Raw genomic sequence first — 26804 nt, forward strand, 5'->3', positions numbered from 1 at the left:
CAGTTGATGCCGTAGGAATCCCAGAACCATGGAAAGCTTTGGGTTGGGAGGGGCTTTAAAGTCCATCCATCGGGCAGGGACACCTCCTCTATCCCAGGCTTTCCAAGCCCTGTCCAGCCGGGCCTGGGACACTTCCAGGCTGGAGATGCAGAGGTGCTGGAGGGAAGCACTGGCTCCGTGCCCTCATTCCTGCAGAGACCCCTTTGCTTCTTTCCCAGCCTTTGCTCCATCCCAAATTCCATCAGTCTCCCTCTTTTGCTGGCAAAGCCGTTTTTCCTTCTCTCGCCCATTCCTGCCATTCCCTTCTCCCTGAAGCAAACGGAAACGACAACTGGGATCACTCCAAACCTCCCTGGGCAGCCCATGCCAGGGCCTGACCACCCTTTCCACGAGAGAAATTTCCCTAAATCCAACCTGGGCCTCTCCTGACACAGCCTGAGGCCATTTCCTCTCATCCTGTCCCTTTTTCCTAGGAGAAATCCCCATCCTCCGAGCTGCCTCATCCTGTCCGGGAGCTGTGGAGTCACAAGGACCCCCCGAGCCTCCTTTTCTCAAGGATAAACTTATTCCCTTGGATCCAGCCGGGCTGGGCTCCCCCAGACCCCGCACCGCCCCCAGGGCGTCATTCCTGCTGTGTCCCAGTGGGAACAGCCCCTTTTCCCAGGTGGATGTGGCAGACATCTCCCTTCTATCCAGGAGGAAATTTTTTATCCCTGATTGCTCCCGGAGCTCAGCCCACAGCAAAAACACCCCCAGGACAAATCTGGAGTGGTTTTCCCTGGAAAAGCTTCGTGGCCTCATCTGGAATCTAACCTCAGATTCCAGCTTCACCTCCCTGTTCCCAGGCAGCTTCCAGGGAACTCCGAGCCCAGTTCTGGAAATCAGAGCACGCTTGGGGCAGCCAGACTGGTGGAACTGGTGCCTTCAGAACTCCACGTTCTCCCAGGGTGGGATTGCAGCTCCCGCTTCCTTGGAGCCACGTTTCCATGGCAATTGGATCTTTTTGTTTTAATCTATAAAGCTTTGTCTGGGAAAAAATGTGAGCGTTGGGAGTTTGGTCAAGATTCCTGCCTGGACATGGAGGGGCAGGAGACGCCCTGGGAGCACAGGGAACATCCAGGGATCCCCTGCTCAGCAGGGGCTGGGGGTGACCTGAGGACACAAACCCAAGTCCCGCGCTTCCCGGAATAATGAGGAGTGGGAGGATATCGGGAATCTCGAGGTTGGTGGGAACAGGGAGCACACAAGGGGCAGCTCGGGCTGCTCGATCCCAGTGCTGGCAATTCCTGTGGTTCCTGGGAAGCAGGGGAGCCCTGGGAAGAGCGAATCCCTGGAAGGTTGGGAGTCTCTGGAAAGGTTGGAGATCCCTGGAAGGTTGGGGATCCCTGGGAAGGTTGGGGATCCCTGGAAAGGTTGGGGATCCCTGGGAAGGTGGGGGAGCCCTGGCTCATCGTTTCCATGGTGATACCAAGCAAAGGATGCTGGAAAACCTCGAGATGAACTCAGCATCTCACAACATTCCCGGGGCATGTCTGGCCCCTGCTCCAGGTCCTTCCTTCCCGAGGAATACCGGGAATCCTGGTCCCAGAGTGTCCTCCAGGGATGCACATCTGGGCTCCCTGCCAGATGTGGCCGTTGCTCCCCCTGGACCCTTCCTGGGGTTTGGGAACACCTGTGGGTGGGAAGAGCCCTTGGAGACACTTCCAGCCCAAGGAATTCCTTGGGATGTTGTTCCCATCTTACAGAAGGGAGGCTGAGGCCAAGGACAGTGAAAATCCGGGAGAATCCAAATCTCTCCCAGCTCTGTTCCCTCTGCCCAGAGCAGGAGAAGATTTACAGGAATTAACTGAGGAATGCCCAGATGGAGCCGTGTGGGACCTGCTTTGGCTTTCTCCAAGCAGGAATATCCCCCTGGAGCTGCTGGCTGGGGATAACAATTCCAGAGGATAACAACTCCAGAGCTGGGGATAACAATTCCAGAGGATAACAACTCCAGAGCGGGAGATAACAATTCCAGAGCTGGGGATAACAATTCCAGGGGTCAGGATAACAATTCCAGAGGATAACAACTCCAGAGCTGGGGATAATAATACCAGAGTTCAGGATAACAATTCCAGAGGATAACAACTCCAGAGCTGGGGATAACAATTCCAGAGCTCAGGATAACAATTCCAGAGGATAACAATTCCAGAGCTGTGGGATAACAGTTGCAGAAGTGAGGAATAACAGTTTCAGCACTGAGGATAACAATTCCACCAGGAGCAGCTCCCAGCTCCGGCTGTATCCTCATTTCCCGATAAATCAGTGCCAGGATCAGCTCCAGCTGTTCATTCCCAGGAGGGATTGGATGTGTGAGGACAGGATCAGGCAGGGTGAGAGGGAAGCTTCTGGCTTTTGGCAGCACTTGGGATTTTAATTCCTGAATTTTCAGGGATGAGCTCGGTTCCAGCCGAGCTCTGCTGGAGCTCCCTGCAGAGTTTTCCAGGGATGCTCTTCCCAAAAAAAGTCATGGAAAGGCAACAGCAGGAGTAGGAAGCTAAGCTTCCCTCTGCAGCCAGCTGGGAGCAGGTGCTGAATTAATCCCGGATTTAATTCAAGTCCTTTAATCCTGCAGGCAAAAGAGCAGCTCGGGATTTGTTGGGTGACACCACCCTGGGTGCAGGAATGGATTTAATGTGTGGGAAAATGCAGTTTTCAAGGAATTTTGGATTATTCCCAACCTGGGATGCTCTAAAACCTGAATTTCCAGGCGCTGAGAGTGGGCTTGGAGATGAAGGAAGTGGTTGGACTCCCCACATCCCAAAATGAGGTTTAAAACTGGGACGTGCCAAATGCCAAGGAATTGGGATTGAATTTGAATTTATCTGACCCAATCCAAAGATTTCAGGATTATTTTCCCCCACATTGATAGGTGATTCCAAAAAACGGGCTCAGGATTCATTGGGAGACTCTCCTGGGTGCAGGAATGGATTTACTGTATGGAAAAATGTCGTTTCCAAGGAATTTTTTATTATCCCCAGCCTGGAATGGGCTATAAACTGAATTTCCAAGCCCTGAGAGTGGGGCTGGGGACACATGAAGTGTTCCCAACATCCCAAACAAGGTTAAAAACTGGGAGGTGCAACCCAAATCCCAAGAGATTGGGACTGATTTTAATTTCTCTGAGCAAATCCAAGGATTCCAGGATTATTTTTCCCCACGGTGATGGGTGTTTATAAAAAAATGGAAAGAGCAGAGGCTCAGCCCCAGAGTCTAAGGAGAAATTCCCAGAAAAAGCCATTTCAAGTGATGCTAAAATTGGAAAAAAATTGGGGGGAAAAATCAAATTGGAGAAAAAAAGTCAAATTGTCAAAAATCCCTAAAATCGAAAATATGAATAAAATCATGGCTGGGGTTTTTCCCTGGGACATTTAGAGCCCTCTCCAGTGCCAGGGGTTGCCATGGGGCCCTTTGGGATTTGCTGTGTCCAGGGGAAATCCTTTCAGGAATGAAACACCCCAAACCCAGATTTTTGGTGCTGCTGGGGCCTCCCTTTGGCCACAATTCCAGGAAATCCGCACTAAAGCTCCCGAATCCCAGCACAGGTGCAGGATATCTAGGATGCAGTTCTGATCCGGGTGTTTCCAACCAAGCTGGGCTTTTAACTTCCCTCTCCTAGCAGCAAACACGAATTTTGGAAGGAATGGATTTTTTAGGAGAAGGGACGTTTTTTCCAAGCCAATTCCATGGTTTTGGTTTCGTCCTTGTGCAGGAAAAACAAGGAAAGTGGCCTGGGATTGGCAGCTCCTCTAAAAAAATCCTGGTTTTTTTGTTTTCCTGGCTATCATCACTGATGGAATTCTGTAATTGTGGAGTTTAATCCCAAAGTCTTTTCCATGGTGAGGCCTTTCCCTCCTGTTTCATGCACACCACTGCTTTCATTCCAGGATTTCCCATTTAAAATTCCAAATCCTGTTGTTTTTAAGATTAATTTGGATCCCTGCAAGCTGGATCTTGCTATGGATGGACAGGGATTTACCCATGGATAGACCGGGACGTGGCCCCTGGGCATGGGAAATCCATGGAATTTGAGCTGGGGCAGGTGCAGAAATAGGCAGAGGAGTTTTTGGATGGAAAATATTTTTGGAAAATTCCTGTTGCCCAACAAATTAAACTAAATAGGAGTTTTTTCATCTGAGGTGTCAGGGAATTACTGAGGGAAGCAGATGGGATCTCCTCCGGAGTGCTGGAAGGGGATCAACACCCGGCAGAGCCGTGGGGGCGGGTGGGATTGGCAGGAGCGGGAATAACGGGGTGGGAATTGCAGCTGGAGGGGCTGGGGGGAGCTCAGGAGGGGTTTGAGCCTGGCCTGGTCTGGGATCTGCTCTGGGGCAGATCCTGGGATGCTGTGGGGCTGTGGAGATGGGATGGGATTGGGATGTTCTCCATCACCAAAGGCATTTGGGAAGAGCTGGCTGGGGTTTGTTCCCAATAACTGTAGGAATGTGTGGTTTGGGACTGGGGTTTTCCCAGGACTCTGGCCTGGGGTCTGCAGAATTCCGGACTAGTGGATCAGCTCTTGGCCTTGGCTCTGCTGAGCTGGGAGGTGACGCCTTGGAGGGGCTGGAAGGGAGGGGATCCGAGCCCTGGGATGCTCCCGCTTATCCTGACAAATCCCAACCTAACCCCATCCCCACCTGTGGGGTCTCGCTTGGTTTGCCTTGGCAGCTCCTGGGTGAGCAGGGTCTGTCCAGGTGGGATTTTGGGAAGGAATTCCTGGCTGTGAGGGTGGGCAGCCCTGGCACAGGGTGCCCAGAGCAGCTGCGGCTGCCCCTGGATCCCTGGCAGTGCCCAAGGCCAGGTTGGAGCAGCCTGGGACAGTGGGAGGTGTCCCTGCCCAAACCATCCCAGGATTCTGTGGTCCTGTGAGGAGAATCCTCTTGGGAGAAAGCAGCAGATCCATTTGCCAGCAGAGGTAAATCCTGAATTCCTGAGATCCACAAAATCTCGCCCAGTTTCCCCTCATTGTCTCCATGTCCTCTGCCCATGCAGAAACCTCCTGGTTTCTCTTTCTTGGAATTTCAGAGCAGGCTGGAGCCGCTGTTCCAGGGATGCTCCTGGTGCCCATGGGAGGTGATTTGGGGTGAGGTCCAGGAGTGGTCTGCTCCCAGCAGTTGCCAGGGATGCGATCATCCAGGTGGGAACATTCCAGCTGTTCTTGAGCTCCTTAGCCTCCCCCTTCTCTTCCAGAGGAGACGACGTTCGAGGCCGGAGTCAAAGTGCAGATCCACAGCCAGTCCGAGCCTCCCTTCGTCCAGGAGCTGGGATTTGGGGTGGCCCCTGGATTCCAGACCTTTGTGGCCACCCAGGAGCAAAGGGTAAGTCCCAAATTCCCAAATACCCGTTCCACCCCAGGATCCCTCCAGGGCTTCCTGGGAGAGGTTCCTTCTCCATAATTGATGCCCCTTGAGATGCAGCTCCATCATTAACAGGGTTTTGATGCCTTGCTTCAAGTTTCTTGGGATGAGGTCAGCTTTTCCAGGTTATCTCCCATGCGTTCCCACTGTTCCTCAAAGTCCCACAGTAGCTCCATCTCCCGGAGGGATTTCATCCCTGAGGACTTCCCTGCTCTGCTCTTCCATGGCTGGAGTTGAGCCGTGGCAGCTCCGAGTGTTGGGCCCTGTCCCACCCACTGGGGTTTTCCCAGGAAAAGCACATTCCAAGGATATAAAAAGAGGCAGGTGGACAGAGTTTCCTGATGGAGAACAGCAGGAATCTTACAGGTGACACCAGAATATCCATGTGGTTTATGAGAAACTCCGCTGGGATACCTGGGAATCATCGTGTTCCGTGAATCCCAGCAGTGACACTGGATGGATGGATGGGCAGGAATGGATGGGCAGGAATGGATGGGCAGGAATGGATGGATGGATGGATGGATGGATGGGTGGATGGATGATGGATGGATGGGTGGATGGATGATGGATGGATGGATGGATGGATGGATGATGGATGGATGGATGGATGGATGGATGGATGGATGGATGGATGGATGGAAGATGGATGGATGGATGGATGATGGATGGATGGATGGATGGATGGATGGATGGATGGATGGATGGATGGGTGGATGGATGGATGGATGGATGGATGGATGGATGGATGGATGGGTGGATGGAACAGGGATGGATGGATGGATGGATGGATGGATGGATGGATGGATGGATGGATGATGGATGGATGGATGGATGGATGGGTGGATGGATGGATGGATGGGTGGATGGAACAGGGATGGATGGATGATGGATGAATGATGGATGGATGGAACAGGGATGGATGGATGGATGGATGGATGGATGGATGGATGGATGGGTGGATGGATGGATGGATGGATGGATGGATGGATGGATGGGTGGATGGATGGATGGATGGATGGATGGATGGATGGGTGGATGGATGGATGGATGGATGGATGGATGGGTTGATGGATGGATGGAGGGATGGACAGGGATGGGAAGGGCTGGACAGGGCATCGTGTGGTTCCTGAAACTCAAAGATTTTGGGAGCAGCTCCTCAAGTCAGATCCACCTGGCAGCTCCAGCAGTGATTGAAAAGATTTGTCTTCCTTAAAAATCCTATCCTGGACAAGATTTGGGAGCAGGGCTGGGAGCTGGAGCCTGCAGAGAGGATCTCAAGGACTTTGGGTTAAATTGGTGCAAATTCCAGGGCTTTGCTGCAGCTGCTGGAATCCTTCCCCACCCCATTGCCAGCACTGCCTATTCCAATATTTCCATTGAAAAATGAGAATTCCAACCAGGAGAACATCATCCAATGAGAGAGAGGGGAAAACATCCCTCCCCAAAACCCCCCTTCCACATGGGAGATGTAGAGGACAGAAGAACAGATTCAGGGACTCTCAGCTCCAGGGTGTCCCTTTTCCCAGGGGTTCTGCCGGAGTTTTGCTGCTGGGAGAGGGAAAGGCTCATTCCTGGGGTTTTCTGACTGGTTTAAAATCATCTGAGGGCTCCAAAGCCTTTTCCCAGAAGAGATGGAGGGATCTCCAGTATTCAGCTCCCACCCCAATCCCTCTTCCCAGAAAGTCATTTTCAACCTAATTACAGCCACTAATAACTTCCTCTAATTAATTATCCCTCAGAGACCTTCTGGGCTTCCCCCACCTTCCCAATGTGCAGCTTTTATCCCATTCCCTGATTTAGTCTGGATTTTTCCAACTAAATCTCTCTGCCTTTGCTGCTCCTTCAATAAACCAGAGCCAAAGGTGGAACAGCTCCAGAAGAATCCCCCAGGGATGGAGCAGAGGCAGTTATTGGGGTCTTGAACACAGAGTTTTTCACCTTGGGCCATAAAAGAAATGATCCTGCAGCTGGAAAAAAAACAGGAATAACGACAAAGTGGAGCTGGTTTCCCATCTTCCAGCTCCGAGCAGCCTCAGGGAGCTGAGAGCTCTTTTTCTGGGGATAAAAAGTGCGGGGTGGGGAAGATTTGGGATGGTGGGAGCTGTGGATCTCTGTGGGACAGAATTTGGGGTGTGGGAGGTTCATTTCTGGCTCTGGAATCATTCCTTGTGGCCCTGCTCAGATCCCTCCCTTCTTTCCCCGTCCCACTCTGGAAATCAGAGCATCCCCTGGGCTTTGCTCCCTGATTTTCTGCCTTCCCAGGGCTGCGGCTGCTCGGCACCTGTGAGGATTCACATCTTGGGACCGGGGAATAAATCCTGGCTTTCCATCTAGTGCTTCCCAAAATCCCCCTGTCCAGAGCCAGCTCCAGCTCCGTGGTTGGGATCTCATTAAATTTCCCTTCACAATGAGCTCCCAGGCTGGAAAAATGGGAATTAAATCAGCTTTGCTCCTCCTGCTGCAGTGGCTGAGCCCCGTGGTTCCTGCAAGGAGACACTTTTGGGATGCATTTCCTGCTTTGGGATTTAATGCAGGAGTGACCTCGGGAGCATCCTGGGAGGGACCTGGCAGTGTCAGGGTGGGAAATGCTGAGTCAGCAACAAAAACTCCTGAGAAAGCAATTCCAGCAGGAGGTTTGTCCATGGAATGTGGTGGATGGGTTACAGAGGCCAGGCTGCTTCTGGACATGTGGCCAAGGGAGACATTTCCTGGTTAAAAAAAAAAGTGGGATTGTTCATCCTGGAGGAGACAGCGGGGTGACCGCACTGTGACCTTCCAGGAGCTGAAGGGCTGCAGGAAAAAAGCAGAGGGAATATTTCCAAGGGCTGGAGGGACAGGACACAGGGAATGGCTTCCACTGCCAGAGGGCAGGGCTGGATGGGAGATTGGGAATCAGGAATTGTTCCCTGGCAGGGTGGGCAGGGCCTGGCACAGGGTGCCCAGAGCAGCTGTGGCTGCCCCTGGATCCCTGGCAGTGCCCAAGGCCAGGTTGGAGCAGCCTGGGACAGTGGGAGGTGTCCCTGCCATGGCAGGGGTGGGAATGGATGGGTTCAAGATCTTTTCAACCCAAACCACTCCAGGATTCCGTGAAATCTCAGACTGGAGCAGTCCCTGAAGTTCAGGGGAGCCAGGGCTGAGCTCCCCCAGGGAAGGAGGAGCCAGCACACAATGGATGATGGCTTGAAAACAGGAGGGTGTGGATGGAAAATCCTCCCCGGATCCCCCATGCCCGAGTGCAGAGGGAAAGGAGCTGGAGTGGGTCCCATGGATATGGGAGCCTGGAGCTCCTGCCTTGGGCCTTTCACCCCATTTCCCATGGGATGAACCCCAAGGTCCCACCCCAGCCGTGGCTCCCTGTGCCTCCCGCAGGGATGCTCTGGGATCTCCAGGAGCATTTCCGTGGCAATTCCTGAGGGGATGAGTGAGGTTTGTGTGCTCATGAATGGGATCTGGGCAGGAGCTGGCACAGGGAAGGATCCATCACCTCCAGAGGGATCCCAAGGGAAGCCAGGACCTGGAATTGGGAATTGCCCTTCAGCTCTCACCACTCCCGGCTTTGAATGGATCCTCTTCCATTGTCCCCTTTCCTGGCATTTTTGGGTGAGCCTGGTGTTGGAATCTCCCTCTCCAGGCCTTGGGAAGCTGCACTATCCCTGCAATATTCCCCTTTTCCCTGACCATGGCACCAAGGCTTGGGCAGACACACTAAAATCCATATTTTTAAGGGCTGATCCCATGGAGAAAGAGAAATTCCTCTTTCCTTCCCCTTTTCCCGGCTGGTTTTTGCATTATCCCAGCATCACCCAAACCTCTTCTGTCAGGAATGGGATCAGACTTCCCAAGAGAGCTGCACAGGACAATCAGGGAAGATGGAAAGCACCTGGAAAAGGGCAATTCCTGCCAAGATGGCCATAAAAATTTCAGAGGCTTCAGTGAAGCCCCGGGTTCTGAGCTGGAACAAAGTTATGTGATTGGGCTCTGGAGACTCATCCCCTCCAAAGCTTTTATGGGATAGAGAGCAGAACTGCAGGACTGCAGTTGCAGAGTGGGATTAGAGAGGCAGGAAAATGGGATTCAGGGCTGGCACTGATGGCTTGGAGACCCTGATTCCCAGTCAGGATGGAAGCACTGGGATTTGGGAATTAGGAGGAATTTAAGAACATTCCCCATGTTGGAGGTGTCATTTTCCAAGGGGTGGGGTGCCAGAGCACAGGGAATGTGTGTCCAGGGAATGTGTATTCCTTCCCAGTATCCCATCCATCCCTGCCCTGTCCCTGTCCCTCCCACTGCCAGAGGGCAGGGATGGAGGGGAGATTGGGAAGGAATTCCTGCCTGGGAGGGTGGGGAAGCCCTGGGATGGAATTCCCAGAGCAGCTGTGGCTGCCCCTGGATCCCTGGAAGTGTCCAAGGCCAGGCTGGACAGGGCTGGGAGCAGCCTGGGACAGTGGGACTGGATGAGCTTTAATGTCCCTCCCAACACTAACCAGTCCATAATTCCATGGATTTATGTTTCCTAACCATTGCTCCGAGCATTTTCTCCCACCCGTGGTCTGACCCCTCCTGGAAAAGATTCACCCCCTGATTTCTTTGTTCCCCTCAATCCTACAAACTCTCCCAATGGGTTCCCTCCAATTTATCCTTAAATTTTGAATTAATTCAACAAGGAGATCCCATAAAACCAATCAGAGCCATCAGATCCAAGGATGAGGGGGTGGTTTGGGTTTCCTGTACCCTGTGGAAAAGAGGATTTTATAAAAAGGTGGAAAAGTGAGGACAGGAAAATTTCAGAGTCCAATTCCCCCCACCCCCTGAACTGGGCACCTCTGCCAGAGTTTGGGAATTGAGTCCAACAAATCCAGCCAGAATTTTCTGGGAGAATGAGGGGAAATGGTCTGGCTCCCTCTGGATGTGCCAGGGAACGAGGAGGAGGGAGAGTCAGAGTTTCTTGGAGTAGGGCAGTGGGGAATCCCGATCCTTGAGGGATTTCATCCATGTGGATGTGACATTTGGGGACATGGGACAGTGGTGGCCTAGAGGGAACAGCTGGACTCGATCTCAGGGGGCTTTTCCAACCTTTATAATTCCATAATTCCACGTTATTGGGAACTTAAGGTTGATTTTGCACCTGAGCCACAGGCCCAGCTCATCCAGGGGGAGTGGGAGCAAACCTGGGACGAGGCTCCGGAGGGGCTGGCCTGGACTTTGTGTGGATCTCCAGGGGTTTCAGTGCTGCTGCTCCTGTTGGATCTGCAAAGAAGGATCCTGGCACTCCAAAATCCCATTTTTCCCTGGACACTCCATAACACTCCCAAGTTCTGCTCCAGGGGAGCTCCCAGGAGCTGGAAGGGTCAAATCCATCCCTTAAAACCAATTCCTCAGGAAGGGAGCAAATGGGGAGGAACAGCCAGGATGGGAAAGGAGCTGGAGGTGCAAACAGACAATTCCAGCACCATTAACTGGGAGCTGGGACCAGCCAGCCGTGGCTGCTCTGGGTTTTTAGCATTTCACGAGGGCTGGAGCTGCCGGGGAAGGAAATTCCATGAAGTTGCTGCTGTTGGAGGTCTCATTAGGAACAAGGGTTCCAGTTCAGGTTTTTTGGGAACCCAGCCCGGGTGGGGATGTTCAGGCAGGGGTTGGATCCTCCCCTGGGATCGCTGGCGTTTGGTGCCATCAGCCACGTGAGAGGGTCTGGGCAGGAATCGGTGCTGGATCCATCCCAGAGCCAGAGGAAAATGGGGCAGGGAACAGGGAAAGGTTCTTCCCCCAGAGGGTGCTGGCACCCTGGGACTGTCGGGGTGTCTGTGCAGGGGTTCCACCCGTGGGACCCGTCCTTGTGGGATCCCTCCCAGCTCAGGATATTCCAGGATTTTATGGAACTGCCCCGACCTCTGCTGGGATCAGCTCCACCACATTTCCCTGTTTGAGAAAATGAAACAGGCAGGAAAAGCAGGGATTGCACTTCCAATTAATTGAAGGAGTGACCTCGGTGGCTGCAGACAGATGCTGGCAGCTCCCGGGAGGCTCCGTGCCAGGAGCAGTGTGGAAAGGCAGGAATGTGGCCAGGGAAAGGCTGTGGCAGGAGCTGATCCTCTCCTGCCCCTTGGGTCCCTTCCCTCCAGGTTTTCCAAGCTCATCCCCTCTTTTCCTGGCATTTGGGACAAGCAGTATCCATCCAGTTTCCGAAGAGTCAAATCAAATTTTTCATTCCCCTTTTAGCACCTGCCAGCTGGGAACTGATCCCGGTAATCCTGGGGAAAGCCGGGATCAGGAGGGTTGGAAAAGCGTTTAATTCATTAATGAATTATTAACGACTGCAAAAGGGCCGGGCTGGGAGTTTGTCACCCTCAATTAGAGGCTGGAGCTGGATTTCTCCAGGCAGGAGCAGGAGGAGGAGCCCTTGGGAAGCTGCCAGGGAGCGCAATTCCTGCAGGATCCCAGGGCAGGGATGTTCCTGCTGCCTTTCCCTGCTTTTCCTGCTGCTTTGTTGTGCCTTGTTCCCACTTTGGAGGCGGCAGGGGAGGATGGAGGGAGCAGCTCCACATCCGGGGCTGATCCAGCCCCAGATCCCCCGCACCAACCCAGAACTGGGATAATCTGGAAGAAAGGGAAGGGATTCCCTCAGGAATCCCTCAGGAGGAGGAGGATCTGGAGGGGCTGCAAGGAGAGGGATCAAACCCAATTAAGTCTCTCCCGTTAATTGTTTCCATGGCCGAGGGCTGGGATTGCTCCCTCCATCCTGCTCCCATTCCTGGCTCCTTGGGGTGCCTTTCCCAGCATTCCAGCAGCTCCAGTGCCGCAGGGAGGAGGAATCCACGTCTGAAATGAATTCAGCACTTCCGAGGGATTGAGGCTTTGGATGGAAAGGCTTTTCCTGAGGTTTCAGCCCTCATTTGGCCAGGAAGGGATTCGGGAGCCCTGAGGGATGGATTCCCTCTGGATTTAACCCCAGGGATTCCTGTGCCAGACTGGGAGCAGCAGCTGGGAGAAAACTCCACACATTTCCCAGGAATGTGCAGATTTTCCTGCTTGGGGAAAGTTTGGTGGAGCTTTTCCAGTTTATGAAGTGGAGTCTGCCAGGCAGGAATTCCAGCTGATCCTTCTGCAGCTGCTCCCACTCCCGAGAAGTTCATTGTCACCTGGGAGTGTCACCTCCAGGAAGTTCACTGTCACCTGGGAGCGTTGCTCCATGGCACTGGGAGAGCTCCTTAGGGACAGCTTGTCCCGAGGGAGTTATCCCGGGAATCAGGGAGCTCCTGGAGGGGGGAACGCCCTGAGGGACTGCAGTGGCTGCCCCGAAACAGGAGGAGCTCCTGTGCCAGGGGACATGTCCTGGCTGTCCCTGCACCTCTCTCTGGCCCTGTCCCCAGCTGATGTCCCCATCCCCAGCTGACATCCCTGTCCCTGTCCCTGTCCCCAGCTGATTGACACCCCGTCCCTGTCCCTGTCCCCGTCCCCGTCCCCAGCTGATGTCCCTGTCCCTGTCCCGTCCCTGTCCCTATCCCTGTCCCTGTCCCCAGCTGATGTCCCTGTCCCCAGCTGACACCCTGTCCCTGTCCTGTCCCTGTCCTGTCCCCGTCCCCAGCTGATGTCCCTGTCCCCAGCTGATGTCCCTGTCCCTGTCCCCAGCTGATGTCCCTGTCCCTATCCCTGTCCCTGTCCCCAGCTGATGTCCCTGTCCCTGTCCTGTCCCTATCCCTGTCCCTGTCCCCAGCTGATGTCCCTGTCCCTGTCCCTGTCCTGTCCCTATCCCTGTCCCTGTCCCCAGCTGATGTCCCTGTCCCTGTCCCTGTCCCCAGCTGACGTACCTGCCCCCGCCGTGGGGCGAGTGCCGCTCCCCGGAGCTGGGCCTGGCGTTTTTCCCGGTGTACAGCGTCACGGCCTGCAGGATCGACTGCGAGACACGCTACATCGTGGAGAACTGCAACTGCAGGATGGTGCACATGCCAGGTCAGCGACAGGGACACTGGGGACACCAGGGGACGGCTGGGGCTGGGCTGGAGACGCCGGGGTACCTGAGGGGTGAAGGTGCCCGTGGCCTTTGGGAGGGGCGGATCTGAGGTACGGCGCCCTGGGGCTGGCAGGGCCATCGCTGTCCTAGGGGATCAGGGACAGGGCACAGGGGGAGGGAGGGAGTGTCCAGCCCTGCTGCGGGCTGGGGCGGCCTCACCCAGAGTTCGGGGCAGTTTTGGGCACCACAAAATAAAAAAGACATCAAAGAGCTCAAGAGTGTGCAAAGGGGGTCATGAGATGGGGAAGGGTCTGGAGGGGCCCACGAGGAGCAGCTGAGGAGGCTTGGAATGTTCAGCTGGAGCAGAGGAGGCTGAGGGCAGAGCTGAGTGAGCTCTGTGTCCTCAGGAGGGACAGAAGGAGCAGCTCCAACCTCTGCTCCCTGTGATAGGGACAGGACCCAGGGAATGGCCTCAGGTTGTGTCACAGGGGGTTGGGATGGATCTCAGGGAAAGGTTCATCCCCAGAGGTGCTGGGCACTGCCCAGGCTCCCCAGGGAACAGCTGGAGCTGTGCCAGGGGGATTGGGATGGATCTCAGGGAAAGGTTCATCCCCAGAGGTGCTGGCACTGCCCAGGCTCCCCAGGGAACGGCTGGAGCTGTGCCAGGGGGATTTGGGATGGAGCTCAGGAAAGGTTCATCCCCAGAGGTGCTGGCACTGCCCAGGCTCCCCAGGGAATGGTCCCAGCCCGAGGCTGCCAGAGCTCCAGGAGCCTTTGGACAGCGCTCCAGGGGTGCCCAGGGTGGGGTTGTTGGGGTGTCTGTGCAGGGATGCACAGGGTGATCCTGGGGATCCCTTCCAGCTCAGGATGATCCTGATTCCCTGTGAAATAGGGGCAAGCCATGGAAGAGAGACCTGGGTCTGATTAAGGTTGGAAAAGACTTCTGGGATCATCAAATCCCACCTTTTCTAGCTCCAGTGCTACCCTGGGGGCTGTTCCCAGCAGCAGGCAGAGGGGGGGACAGCCGGGGTCCCCCGGCTGCGGGGTGTCCCTCTGTCCCCGTGGGGGTCCCCCTGTGACGGCTCTGTCCTGTCCCTGCAGGGGATGCTCCCTTCTGCACCCCGGAGCAGTACAAGGAATGCGCAGAGCCCGCGCTCAGTGAGTACCGGGGGGATCCCTGGATCCAGGGGAATTCCGGCGGCCTGGATCCTCCTGGCTGGCAGGAACGGGGGGATCTGCAGCCTGGAGAGGGTTGGGATTAGCCCCGGGTTGCTGGGAAGTGCTGGATGCACCCCGGGATGAAGTTTCTCCTGGCTCTCCATGGAGCAAAGGGCTTCATGAGCACAGGAACCCTCGGGATCAGGGGAGCCCCAGGAGCCCTCTGGGGCTGGGTTTGGGATGGGGGACCCACTCCAAGTCTGGATTTAGGAGACTCAGCCATGAGTTCTCCAAGCTGTTGGTGATGACAGAGTGTGGCCTCCAGCAAGAAGCCTCTCCAAGGTGGTGAGAACTGGGATGAACTGGGAAAGAAATGTCCAGGAGTGATCCCTTGGCTCCTTTTCTGGGAGGGATGATCTCTGCTCCTGCCCTGCTCCATGTCCCTGCTCCCTGAGATCCCACCTTGCTCCGTGTCCCTGCTCCCTGGGATCCCACCCTGCTCCCTGCTCCATGTCCCTGCTCCATGTCCCTGCACGTCCCTGTTCCCTGGGATCCCACCCTGCTCCGTGTCCCTGCTCCCTGGGATCCCACCCAGCTCCCTGCTCCGTGTCCCTGCTCCCTGGGATCCCACCCTGCTCCATGTCCCTGCTCCTTGGGATCCCACCCTGCTCCCTGCTCCGTGTCCCTGCTCCCTGGGATCCCACCCTGCTCCCTGCTCCATGTCCCTGTTCCCTGGGATCCCACCCTGCTCCCTGCTCCGTGTCCCTGTTCCCTGGGATCCCACCCAGCTCCCTGCTCCGTGTCCCTGCTCCCTGGGATCCCACCCAGCTCCCTGCTCCATGTCTCTGTTCCCTGGGATCCCGCCCTGCTCCGTGTCCCTGTTCCCTGGGATCCCACCCTGCTCCCTGCTCCGTGTCCCTGTTCCCTGGGATCCCACCCTGCTCCCTGCTCCGTGTCCCTGCTCCCTGGGATCCCACCCAGCTCCCTGCTCCATGTCTCTGTTCCCTGGGATCCCGCCCTGCTCCGTGTCCCTGTTCCCTGGGATCCCGCCCTGCTCCATGTCTCTGTTCCCTGGGATCGCACCCAGCTCCCTGCTCCGTGTCCCTGTTCCCTGGGATCCCACCCTGCTCCATGTCCCTGCTCCGTGTCCCTGTTCCCTGGGATCCCACCCTGCTCCGTGTCCCTGTTCCCTGGGATCCCGCCCTGCTCCCTGTCCCTGCTCCGTGGGCTCCATGCCTGCCTCCCCGCAGGTCTCCTGGCAGAGAAGGACAGCAATTACTGCATCTGCAGGACCCCCTGTAACCTCACCAGGTACAACAAGGAGCTCTCCATGGTCAAGATCCCCAGCAAGACCTCGGCCAAGTACCTGGAGAAGAAGTTCAACAAGTCGGAAAAATACATCTCGTGAGTGGGGGAGGACCTGAATTCCTTTGGCTTTTGGGAGGGAAATGTCTGGAAAATGCCTGGTCCTGGCCAGTCCATTCCCAGCACAGGGATGAGGTTGATTTCTTCTCAGTAGAACAACCTGAATTCCTTCCCAGGGAATGTCCTCATGGGAATCCATCAGTCCCACCAAAAAAGGTGCAAAATTTCCCAATTTTGTTGGTTCTGTTGCAGATTTGTATCTCCGGACTGAGGTCCTCAGGCACTGCAGCTCTCCCAGCCCTGGGAAGTGGGAGTTGTTCCAGATCCTTTGGATTCTGCTTCACAGAATCACAGAATCCTGGGATGGTTTGGGTTGGAAGGACCTTAAAGCCCATCTGTTCCCACCCCTGCCATGGCAGGGACACCTCCCACTGTCCCAGGCTGCTCCAAGCCCCAGTGTCCAACCTGGCCTTGGGCACTGCCAGGGATCCAGGGGCAGCCACAGCTGCTCTGGGCACCCTGTGCCAGGGCCTCAACACCCTCACAGCCAGGAATTACCACCCAAGAGAAGAGTTCCCAGTAAAGTGAGATCCAAGATCCTGAGGATTTCTGAGGAAACCTTACCCAGCTGCTCCAGAGGCTCCCAGAGCCCTCAGGGTGCCCTGAGCTCCTGCTCTGCACCAGCTCCAAGTTCTGTGGGTTCTGAGGACCCCAGAGAGAGGAACCATCCAGACAAAGAGGAATAAAATCCAGTTTTTCCCTTATCCCAAAGGACTGAGCCACCAGTGGCTCCTGGGCTGATGTTTTTCCCGTTTCCACAGAGAGAATATTCTCGTGCTGGACATTTTTTTTGAAGCACTCAACTACGAGACCATTGAGCAGAAGAAAGCCTATGAAGTGGCAGCCTTACTTGGTAAGGGGGGACTGGGGCCAGTCTGGGGTCTCTACTGGTCTGGGAGGGGTCCACAGCCTTGATTGAAGCCCCCAGCACGGCCCCATCTCCGCTTTCCTCACCCCACCACAGCATCCCAGGAATGTCCCCATGGATTCCATGTGTTCATGGGAGGTTCTGGAGCTGCTCCGTCCCTGCCTGCTCCCTTTTTTTGCAGATTTTGGGGTTGGATGGGTGCTGGGTGCTCTCTGCCATGCCCCCTGGGCAGTATGTGGAGAGCATCCCCAAACCATCTCCCATCACTTCTTCCTGCTCCAAATCCATGTTTTCCAGCCAGGCTTAAGCTCTTGGCCTTCAGCTGCTTCATGGAGGAGGATGAGGAGACCCCATGGAAGGTTCTGCTCTATCCCTGCCTGCTCCCAGCACCCCAGTTTTTGGGGATTCTGCTCCCCATAGTACCCCCTGGACAGTGTGTGGGGAAGGACATCCCAAAACCATGTCCCATCACCTCTTCCCTGCTCCAAATCCATCCTTTCCAGCTGGGCCCGGGTTCTTGGCCTTTGGATGCTTCATGAAGGAGCTGGAGGAGACCCATGAAATGTTCTGCTCCATCCCTGCCTGCTCCCATTTTCGGGAGATTTTGGGCCGGGGTGGGCACTGGGTGCCCTCTGTGGTGCCCCCTGGGCAGTATGTGGAGGGCATCCCAAAATCACATCTCCCATCACCTCTTCCCAACTCCAATCCATCGTTTCCAGCTGGTGATGGAGGAGACCCATGGAAGGTTCTGGAGCTGCTTTCTGCTCCCCATTTGTGGAGATTTGGGGTTGGGTGGGTGCTGGGTGCTCTCTGTGGTGCAAGGTCTGGGGAACATCCCAAAACCATCTCCCCACCTCCTCCTCCCTGCTCCAAATCCACCTTTTCCAGCCAGGCCTGGGCCCTTGGCCTTTGGATGCCTCATGGAAGAGCTGCAGGAGGCCCTGAGCTGCTCAGCCTCGAACCAGCTGCAGATGTGGGGTTGGCCCCATGGGGTTTGGGGTGCGGGTGAGCTCTCCCCCAGCCCTGCAACCTCCCTGAGCCACCCCGGATCCCTGGATCCCTCTGGAATACTGGGAGTGCTCAGCGCCCTGGGAAGCTGGAGCTGGGTCACCCCTGGGGCACAGAGGTGTCCCCATGTCACCCCACATGGGTGGCCCTGCCAAATGGCCCCTCAGGAGCCCTTCTGCACTTCCTGGGGCTTTCCCAGGAATTCCAGGGAGGAAGAGGAGGCTGCTGGAGCCTCTCTGACCCACACCCCATTTGCACCTCATAGCACCCGCATTCCCCAAGCTCTGGAGCTTCATCCCAGTGTCTTTTTCCCAGGCTCAAAGCCTCCAGGTGTGAATCCAGAACACCCCCTGGGATCATTCCAGGTTCTCACTTTGCTCCCAAACTTCTTCCTTCTTTCCTCTCTCCGTGTCTCATGGACCCCCCTGGAAAAGGCCCCTTCCACCCCTCACCCATGGGCGCCTTTGCTCAGGGCTGTTCTCCAGTGAAATCCATGGGATTTGCCTTCCCTGAGCACCACATCCGTTACCTTCCCAGCACATTCCTGGAATGTCTTCTCCTCAGGTTCGTCCTCCAGCCTGGGACACTCATGCAGAAGCCAGGAGATGCTTCCCAAAAAACCCAGGGCACCTCCCTTCCCACTTTTTACCAGGTTGGGGTTTTCCCTTGGCTCCAGGGACACTCATTCTTCCCAGCACCTTCCCCAGACTGCTTCCCCAGACTGGGAACTGGGATTCCTGGGATGCAGCCTGGAGCTCTCCAGGCTCCATTAGCAGAAAAACTATTTGGGGGGGTCAGGGCTCGTTCCTGGGATGCTGCCGATGCCATTGGAGATGGGGGGAATTTCCCCGATGTGAGGGCGGCAGCTGGCGGGGCGGGGCCCGGCAGGCCCGGGAGCCCTCACGGAGCCCTCATGGAGCCCTCATGGAGCTCTCCAGGGCCCTCACGGAGCCTTCATGGAGCTCTCCCGGAGCCCTCACGGAGCCCTCCCGGGGCCCTCATGGAGCCCTCCCGGGGCCCTCACGGAGCCCTCACGGAGCCCTCATGGAGCTCTCCCGGAGCCCTCATGGAGCTCTCCCGGGGCCCTCCCGGAGCTCTCCCGGGGCCCTCACGGAGCCCTCATGGAGCTCTCCCGGAGCCCTCACGGAGCCCTCCCGGGGCCCTCATGGAGCTCTCACGGAGCTCTCCCGGGGCCCTCATGGAGCTCTCCCGGGGCCCTCACGGAGCCCTCATGGAGCTCTCCCGGAGCCCTCATGGAGCCCTCATGGAGCCCTCACGGCGCTGTCCCCTGCAGGTGACATTGGCGGCCAGATGGGGCTGTTCATCGGGGCCAGCATCCTCACCATCCTCGAGCTCTTCGATTACCTGTACGAGGTAAGGCCTTCCCGGCCCTCCCCTCCGCACGGGATTTCCCATCCTGGAGCCCCTCAGCCCAGGATTTCCCATCGTGGTGCCCCTCATGCTGGGATTTCCCATCCTGGAGCCCTTCATCCCAAGATTTCCCATCCTGGAGCCCCTCATGCTGGGATTTCTCACTCCTGGAGCCCTTCATCCCAAGATTTCTCATCCTGGAGCCCCTCAGCCCAAGATTTCTCACTCCTGGTGCTCTTCATCCCAGGATTTCCCATCCTGGTGCTCCTCATGCTGGGATTTCTCGCTCCTGGTGCCCCTCATCCCAAGATTTCCCATCCTGGTGCCTCTCATTCCAGGATTTCCCATCCTGGTGCCCCTCAGCCCAGGATTTTCTGTTCCCTGGGGATCCCAGAGCCCTCACAAAATCCTGTATTTCCAGCCTGCCTCATCCAGCTCTGCCACAGCCGAATCTCAGGGTGGGAGCAGGGGGTTCCATTCCCATGGGATGTGAGAATTGTCCATTGACACATTTAATATGCTCAAATCCAAGCTGGGGACGTCCCATTCCAGGGAAAGGAATCCCACAATCCCGGCTCTGAACTCAGATCAAATCCTCTCATTTACCTTTTCTTTTGGATGCTGACTTTATATTTTTTCTTATTTTCAGACAATTCCCTCCATCCCAATCCCTCCTGGGCAGCTCCAGCATTGGTGCCATTAACCAGGCATAAAAAATATAGAAAAATTCCAGGCCTAAAGCTCAGCCTAAAAGCTGAGCCTGAATTTAGAGCTCAGCCTGGATACCCAAATATTTCATTAAATTTGCCTTTTCCTGGATTTCTTGGGGATTTTTCCTAAGTAGGCCATGAGAAACCTCACAAATTTGGGATTTTCCTCTCTGTTTTCCTTCTTTCTTTGACATCTGCTGATAAAATTTGTCAACTGTGGGGGGTTCTGCTGCTCTTTTTAGTTTCTTCTTCTTATTTGAGCCTAAAATTCATTTTGTCCTCTCAGAGAAGCTCCATGGGGATGCCCCAGCAGGGGAATCTTCATATTCCCAGATATTTAACCTGCACCAGGCAGGAAAAAAGGAGTAAAATACCTTGACATTTTAAAAAAATCCCCATTTTTCCCCTCTGCTCCAAGTTTCACAAAGAGCACAAAGAGCACCTCAAAAATTTGAGTTTCCACCCAAAATACTTAGAGATTATGAGAATGACAGCAGCTAGATTTTTTTTTTTCCATGTATTGGCCAAATTTGGGGGAAATATTGACCATAAAGAGGCTTTTTTGTGATCATCTGCTGAGCTCCGTCCTCGTGGTCCCAAATTCCCACCACACATCCCTGCGCCAGCCAGGATCCACACTCCTTAGGAAGTGACCCAATTTTTTGGGATTTCAGGATTTCACCTTTCTCCTTGTTAGATTTATTTCCTTTTCGCCCACTGGAAGTTTTCCAGTAAAACACTTCCCAAGTTTTATGGGATTTCCCTGGAAGCCAAATCCTGCAGCAGCAGGAAAATGAGTGGGAAGGGAAATGGAGCTCACAGAGCTGGGAGCTTTCCCTGAACCCCAAAAGGGTCCCAAAAATGGGACTTCTGTGGGTTTTATTCTTCGTAAGAGAATCCTGGAATGGTTTGGGTTGGAAGGGACCTTAAGGATCATCCATTCCCACCCCTGCCATGGCAGGGACACCTCCCACTGCCCCAGGCTGCTCCAGCCCGGCCTTGGGCACTGCCAGGGATCCAGGGGCAGCCACAGCTGCTCTGGGCACCCTGTGCCAGGCCCTGCCCACCCTGCCAGGGAACAATTCCTGATTCCCAATCTCCCATCCAGCCCTGCCCTGGGCACTGGAAGCCATTCCCTGTGTCCTGTCCCTCCATCCCTTGTCCCCAGCCCCTCTCCAGCTCTCCTGGAGCCCCTTTAGGCCCTGGAAGGGCTCTGAGCTCTCCCTGGAGCTTCTCCTCTCCCGTGGAGCACCCCCAGCTCTCCCAGCCTTTCCACGGCACAGCCCTTGGATCATCCTCCTCCTCCCAACCCTTTGGAATGCACCCCAAACCCAGCACATCCCAGTGCTCCCAATTCCACTGCAGCCTCTTCCCACCTTAACCCCAGCTCCCTCTTCTTGCAGCTGATCAAGGAAAAATTATTGGATCTTCTTGGAAAAGAGGAGGAGGACGGGAGCCATGATGAGAACGTGGTAAGGAGAGACGGGAAAATTCCCTGGGAACTCTGGAGCTCTTCCCACATGTGCCAGGATCCAGTTATTAAAATTATAATTAGAGAGGCCTCTGCCCCAGCTGAGGTGCAAACGGGACCAGATGCCAGTGACAACAGTCTGGAGGGGTTTATTGGATGTGAGAGGGAGAAAAGAGAGAAAAACAACGGAAAGAAATGGGAAATGGGTGGGGGGAACAGAAGGAGAGTGGCAGAGACAGAACAAGGAAAATATCACAAATATCACCATCCATGGATCCCAGCAATGCTCCGCTGATCCTCTGCAGCTGCTCCTGGTGCTGCAGGAGCCCCAGAAGCACAGAATGGGTTCACACAGCTCAGGCAGGTCCCTGCAGGAGCGGAGTTCTCCGTTGTCTCCTGCAAGAGGCTCCAGGCCTGCTGCATCACCTGCAGTGCTGCAAGGCTGCAGGAATGGCCCTGGGCAGCGCTTCGGGGGTCTCTGATGGACTGTGACACCCCCTCAGCCGCTTCCCACCTGAACATCCCGTGGATGTGGGCTGCCCAGGGCGGGGGTCCACAGCTGAGCCAGTTCCTGTAAGGGAGGATGGGTGTTCACCCCTCTGGCCACAGGTGCCCCCAAAACCTCCTCCCTCCTCATCTCGGGGGTTAACCTGGCTGCTGGGGCTCTGGTCTCCCCCACCCCAGACCCAGCTGGGCACGAGTCCCTGCCTGCTGTGTTTGCTTTTCTTGTGGATGCATTCCTCTCCCTCGGCCTTGTGTGTTTTTTCCTAGGCCTGAGATGATTAAAGAATCTGAAATTAGATTCCCGTTACCTAATTTAGTGGTTTAACTTCCAGTCAAAAGTCCCAGTCAGGAATCTTCAGGGAGGTTTCTTTGGCTGTAGCTTCTTTATCCAGTTCTTGTTATAATGAGCAAAACTTTTTATCAATGTTTGAGGCATGAATGATTTCAGTCTCTGACAACCCCAAACCCAGCCAGGGAAACTCTGCTGCGTTTCTTGCGGATTTGTTGCCCGATCCGAAGAAAACACAAACAACCGAAGTCGTTTATGCGGTGCTTTATTGAGGGCCCGGGAGTCTGTGGACTAGCGTCCAAAGACAAGACCCCACCTTTACTGAAAAATCACAGGGTTTTTATATGTTTCTTTACATGATTTCTTCATCATTACAAATTCTTACTTCACTTTTACCACCTGGTACAATTATCTTTCTGACATTTAGGTTTCTGCCAAAGGTACATTCCCTAGATAAATGGATACACTCCTTATCATAATTAGCTACACTGCTTACATTACAAAATCTGCTATAAAGTTCATCTGCAGGTTACATGCGGCCTACCAAGCCTTAGCATGACTACTACTACTAATGTCAACTACTGTCAACTACTGTCAATTCTTAACATTTGCTACTAACTTAATACAGTTTATTGAATAAGATGAATGTGATGGCAACAGATTCATTCCTCCCCTCAGCCTGGTTTGTTCAGGGTGATGAAGGATGCCTTTCCCTTTATCCAGTCCAGCACTCTGACTTCCAGCCCAGAGCTCTCCAAGGAGGTTTCCGTGGCTGTGGCTCCTTTGTCCGGTTCCTGTTGCAGTGTTTGAGGTGTGACCCGTTGCAGTGCCTGGCGCAGTGGGAGCATCCAGCAGCTGCGGGATAACGCGCTCCCTGGTTTTCCTTCGGCAGAGCACCTGTGATCCAGTGCCGAACCACTCGGAGAGCCTGAGCCACACTGTGACCGTGCCCCTGCAGGCCCCGCTGGGGACGCTGGAGGAAATCGCCTGCTGACCCCTCCCCACCACAGTGCCCGTCCCGAGGAAGGAAAACTGCACAGGGAAAACAGGGACCCAGCTCAGGTTTGCACCAGGGGGAAAAAAAAACAGATGGGGGAAAACAAAAAAAAAAAAAAAAAAAAAAGGAGAAAACTTATTTTAAAAAATCTATTAAAAATTTAAAAAAAAAAAAAAAAAAAGAAGAAGAAAAACTCGCTATGCATTAAATGAATATAAAAATAATATAAAATTATAAATTCTAAATATACTCTGCCCAAAGTGAGAGGCGCCTTGGACTTGACTCCTGTTGTCCTTTCCTCCTTGGGGTGGTTTGGCTCCAACCTGGGAAGCAGCTCCCAGGCTGGGAAAGCTGGGAATGTTCACCTGGAAAAGGGAAGCTCAGAGAAGAGAAACCTCCAGGCCCCTTCCAATGCCTAAAGCGGCTCCAGGAGAGCTGGAGAGGGACTTGGCACACGGGATGGAGGGACAGGACACTTCTTGGGATTGTCCAAGCCTGAGCAGCAGCAGCAAATCCCAAAGGAAGCATCCCAAATATCCTGAGCACTGCACGCCAGGGCTTCTCCTGGCGCCGGGATTCCTCAGCTGCCTCTCTCAGCTCTGTTCCTCTTTGCAGTCCCTGGGTTTCAGTGCCAGAAGGAGCATCCCAGAATTCTCCATTCCCACGGCCGTAGGCTGAGAGTTTTAGAATAAAAGAGATCCAAAAGGCACCGCTCTCGGATTCTTCTCCCGCTCGCGTCCTCCGGGTGAGGTTGGGCTGAAGCCCGAGCTCAGCCCAAGGTGAGCATCCCTGGACAGGAGCCACAGGGGCTCCCCACGGATCATCCCAGTCCTGCTCCTCCGCCTGCAGAGGCCGGGAGCCCTGGCTGGGGTTGGGTTCATTCAGTTCTTTTTTTGATTTTTGGGGGGAATTTTTGGAATTTCCTTCTTCTCCCGTTCATGGATTCTGTGCTTTCTCCTCATTCTCCTGACTGATATTAAAGCTGGTCTTGTGGAAATGGCCAGGCTGTGTCATTCCTCCTCATCCCCAGTGGGAGGGCAGATCCCAGGAGAAGCCTCCCCAGGGCTCTCCCTCATCCCTTATTCCTCCTTTCCCTCTCCCACCGCGTCCTCACGCAGCTCCGGGTGGGGTGGGAGTGGTGCCGTGGCCGTGCTCAGCTGCATCCCCGCCTGCTCTGGGATGGGGATCCCCGGGATGTGCGGGGATCTCTGGGATGCTGTGGAATCTCTTTGCTGACAGAGGTGTTGGAAACCTCTCCGTGAGGTTTTGGGATCGTTCAGCCTGGAGAGGAGAAGCTTTGGGGTGACCTCAGTGAGGCCTTCCAGTGCCTGAAGGGAGCCTGGAAAAAAACGTGGAGAGGGGCTGGGGACAAGGGATGGAGGGACTGGACACAGGGAATGGCTCCCAGTGCCCAGGGCAGGGCTGGATGGGAGATTGGGAATCAGGAATTGTTCCCTGTGAGGGTGGGCAGGGCCTGGCACAGGGTGCCCAGAGCAGCTGTGGCTGCCCCTGGATCCCTGGCAGTGCCCAAGGCCAGGCTGGAGCAGCCTGGGACAGTGGGAATTCAATGATCTTTGGGCTACTTCCAACCCAAACCAGCCTGGGATCCTGGGATTACAACTTTTCCTTTACTGGTCCACTTTAACTGGCTCTGGAATGTAACAAGAAAATCCATTTCCATGAAAGTGCATCCCAAAATGTGTCAGCAGTGCCTTCATCCCTGGATCCAGGCACTGGGGCTGCTCTGCTGCTGCTCCAGCACTGGGAGGGACCTGGGAATTCTAGGGAACACCCTCATGGAGAGATGGGGGTTTGAAGGGCCTGGAAAAGGGCCCTGAGCCCTGGTGGAGAGGGGAGGGAGGAGATTTCATTTCCAGTTCCAAACCTCATCAGGATGAAGGGTTCCTTTTCCAGAAAAAAAATAGAGATGATACAGAACAGGAAAAGGTGTGAGGATTATTCGGGGATTTCGGAGAAAAAACAACAAAAGTTCAAACCCCCAGCCCAGCCCCAGCTCTGCTTAGTGCTCCAGGATTTTCCAAGGAAAAGGGAAGCTCCATTATTTGCAGTAATTAATCCCACGCTGGTTTGGAGCACATGCCAAGGAAAAGAGGAAGGAGTGGAAAAGGCACTGGCAGGTCCATCCCACCCCTGCTTGCTGTAGGATGGATCTGCCCAGGGATGGAGCAGGGAATGGAGCAGGGATTGGAGTGGGGATGGAGCAGGGATTGGAGCAGGGATTGGAATGGGAATGGAGCAGGGATTGGAGCAGGGATGGAGCAGGGATTGGAATGGGAATGGAGCAGGGAATGGAGCAGGGATGGAGCAGGGATTGGAGCAGGGATGGAGCAGGGAATGGAGAAGGGATTGGAGTGGGGATGGAGCAGGGACTGGAGGAGGGATGGAGCAGGGAATTGAGCAGGGATTGGAGCAGGGATGGAGCAGGGATGGAGCAGGGATTGGAGCAGGGATGGAGCAGGGATTGGAGCAGGGAATGGAGCAGGGATGGAGCAGGGATTGGAATGGGAATTGAGCAGGGATTGGAGCAGGGAATGGAGCAGGGATGGAGCAGGGATTGGAGCAGGGAATGGAGCAGGGATGGAGCAGGGAATGGAGCAGGGATGGAGCAGGGATTGGAGCAGGGAATGGAGCAGGGATGGAGCAGGGAATGGAGCAGGGATTGGAGCAGGGATGGAGCAGGGATTGGAGCAGGGATGGAGCAGGGATGGAGCAGGGAATGGAGCAGGGATTGGAGCAGGGAATGGAGCAGGGATTGGAGCAGGGATGGAGCAGGGATGGAGCAGGGATGGAGCAGGGATTGGAGCAGGGATGGAGCAGGAATGGAGCAGGGATTGGAGCAGGGAATGGAGCAGGGATGGAGCAGGGAATGGAGCAGGGATGGAGCAGGGAATGGAGCAGGGATTGGAGCAGGGATGGAGCAGGGATGGAGCAGGGATGGAGCAGGAATGGAGCAGGGAATTGGAGCAGGGATTGGAGCAGGGAATGGAGCAGGGATTGGAGCAGGGATGGAGCAGGGATTGGAGCAGGGATGGAGCAGGGATTGGAGCGGGATTGGAGCAGGGATTGGAGCAGGGATGGAGCAGGAATTGGAGCAGGGATTGGAGCAGGGATGGAGCAGGGATGGAGCAGGGATTGGAGCAGGGATTGGAGCAGGGATTGGAGCAGGGATGGAGCAGGGATTGGAGCAGGGATTGGAGCAGGGAATGGAGCAGGGATGGAGCAGGAATTGGAGCGGGATTGGAGCAGGGAATGGAGCAGGGATTGGAGCAGGGATGGAGCAGGGATTGGAGCAGGGATGGAGCAGGAATGGAGCAGGAATTGGAGCGGGATTGGAGCAGGGAATGGAGCAGGGATGGGAGCAGGGATGGAGCAGGGATTGGAGCAGGGATGGAGCAGGGAATGGAGCAGGGATGGAGCAGGAATGGAGCAGGGATGGAGCAGGGATGGAGCAGGGATGGAGCAGGAATGGAGCAGGGATGGAGCAGGAATGGAGCAGGGATGGAGCAGGGATGGAGCAGGGATTCGAGCAGGGATTGGAGCAGGGATGGAGCAGGGATTGGAGCAGGGATGGAGCAGGGATGGAGCAGGGATGGAGCAGGGATGGGAGCAGGGATTGGAGCAGGGATGGAGCAGGGAAT

The 26804-nt window shown here is 55.1% G+C and overlaps 1 protein-coding gene across 2 annotated transcripts in view; it reads left to right on the top strand.

Moving 5' to 3' along the window:
• Positions 1-24146, top strand: part of ASIC2 (acid sensing ion channel subunit 2) — a 421610-nt gene extending 397464 nt beyond the window's left edge. The window contains exons 3-11 of one of the 2 annotated variants that reach the window (XR_005704114.2): positions 5230-5357; positions 13193-13343; positions 14446-14502; positions 15753-15906; positions 16689-16780; positions 19098-19177; positions 21288-21356; positions 23041-23210; positions 23761-24146. Coding sequence is in view for 1 of the 2 variants with exons in the window: in XM_040087116.1 (XP_039943050.1) it covers positions 5230-5357; positions 13193-13343; positions 14446-14502; positions 15753-15906; positions 16689-16780; positions 19098-19177; positions 21288-21356; positions 23041-23142 (833 nt within the window). In the remaining variant the exon portion in view is untranslated. Of the gene's footprint in view, positions 1-5229; positions 5358-13192; positions 13344-14445; positions 14503-15752; positions 15907-16688; positions 16781-19097; positions 19178-21287; positions 21357-23040 lie in introns of both variants that reach the window. The other variant, XM_040087116.1, reaches the window with a different exon arrangement.
• Positions 24147-26804: the final 2658 nt, after the last annotated feature.

Source organism: Hirundo rustica, chromosome 27 (assembly GCF_015227805.2).
Source record: "Hirundo rustica isolate bHirRus1 chromosome 27, bHirRus1.pri.v3, whole genome shotgun sequence".
NCBI lineage: Eukaryota > Metazoa > Chordata > Aves > Passeriformes > Hirundinidae > Hirundo > Hirundo rustica.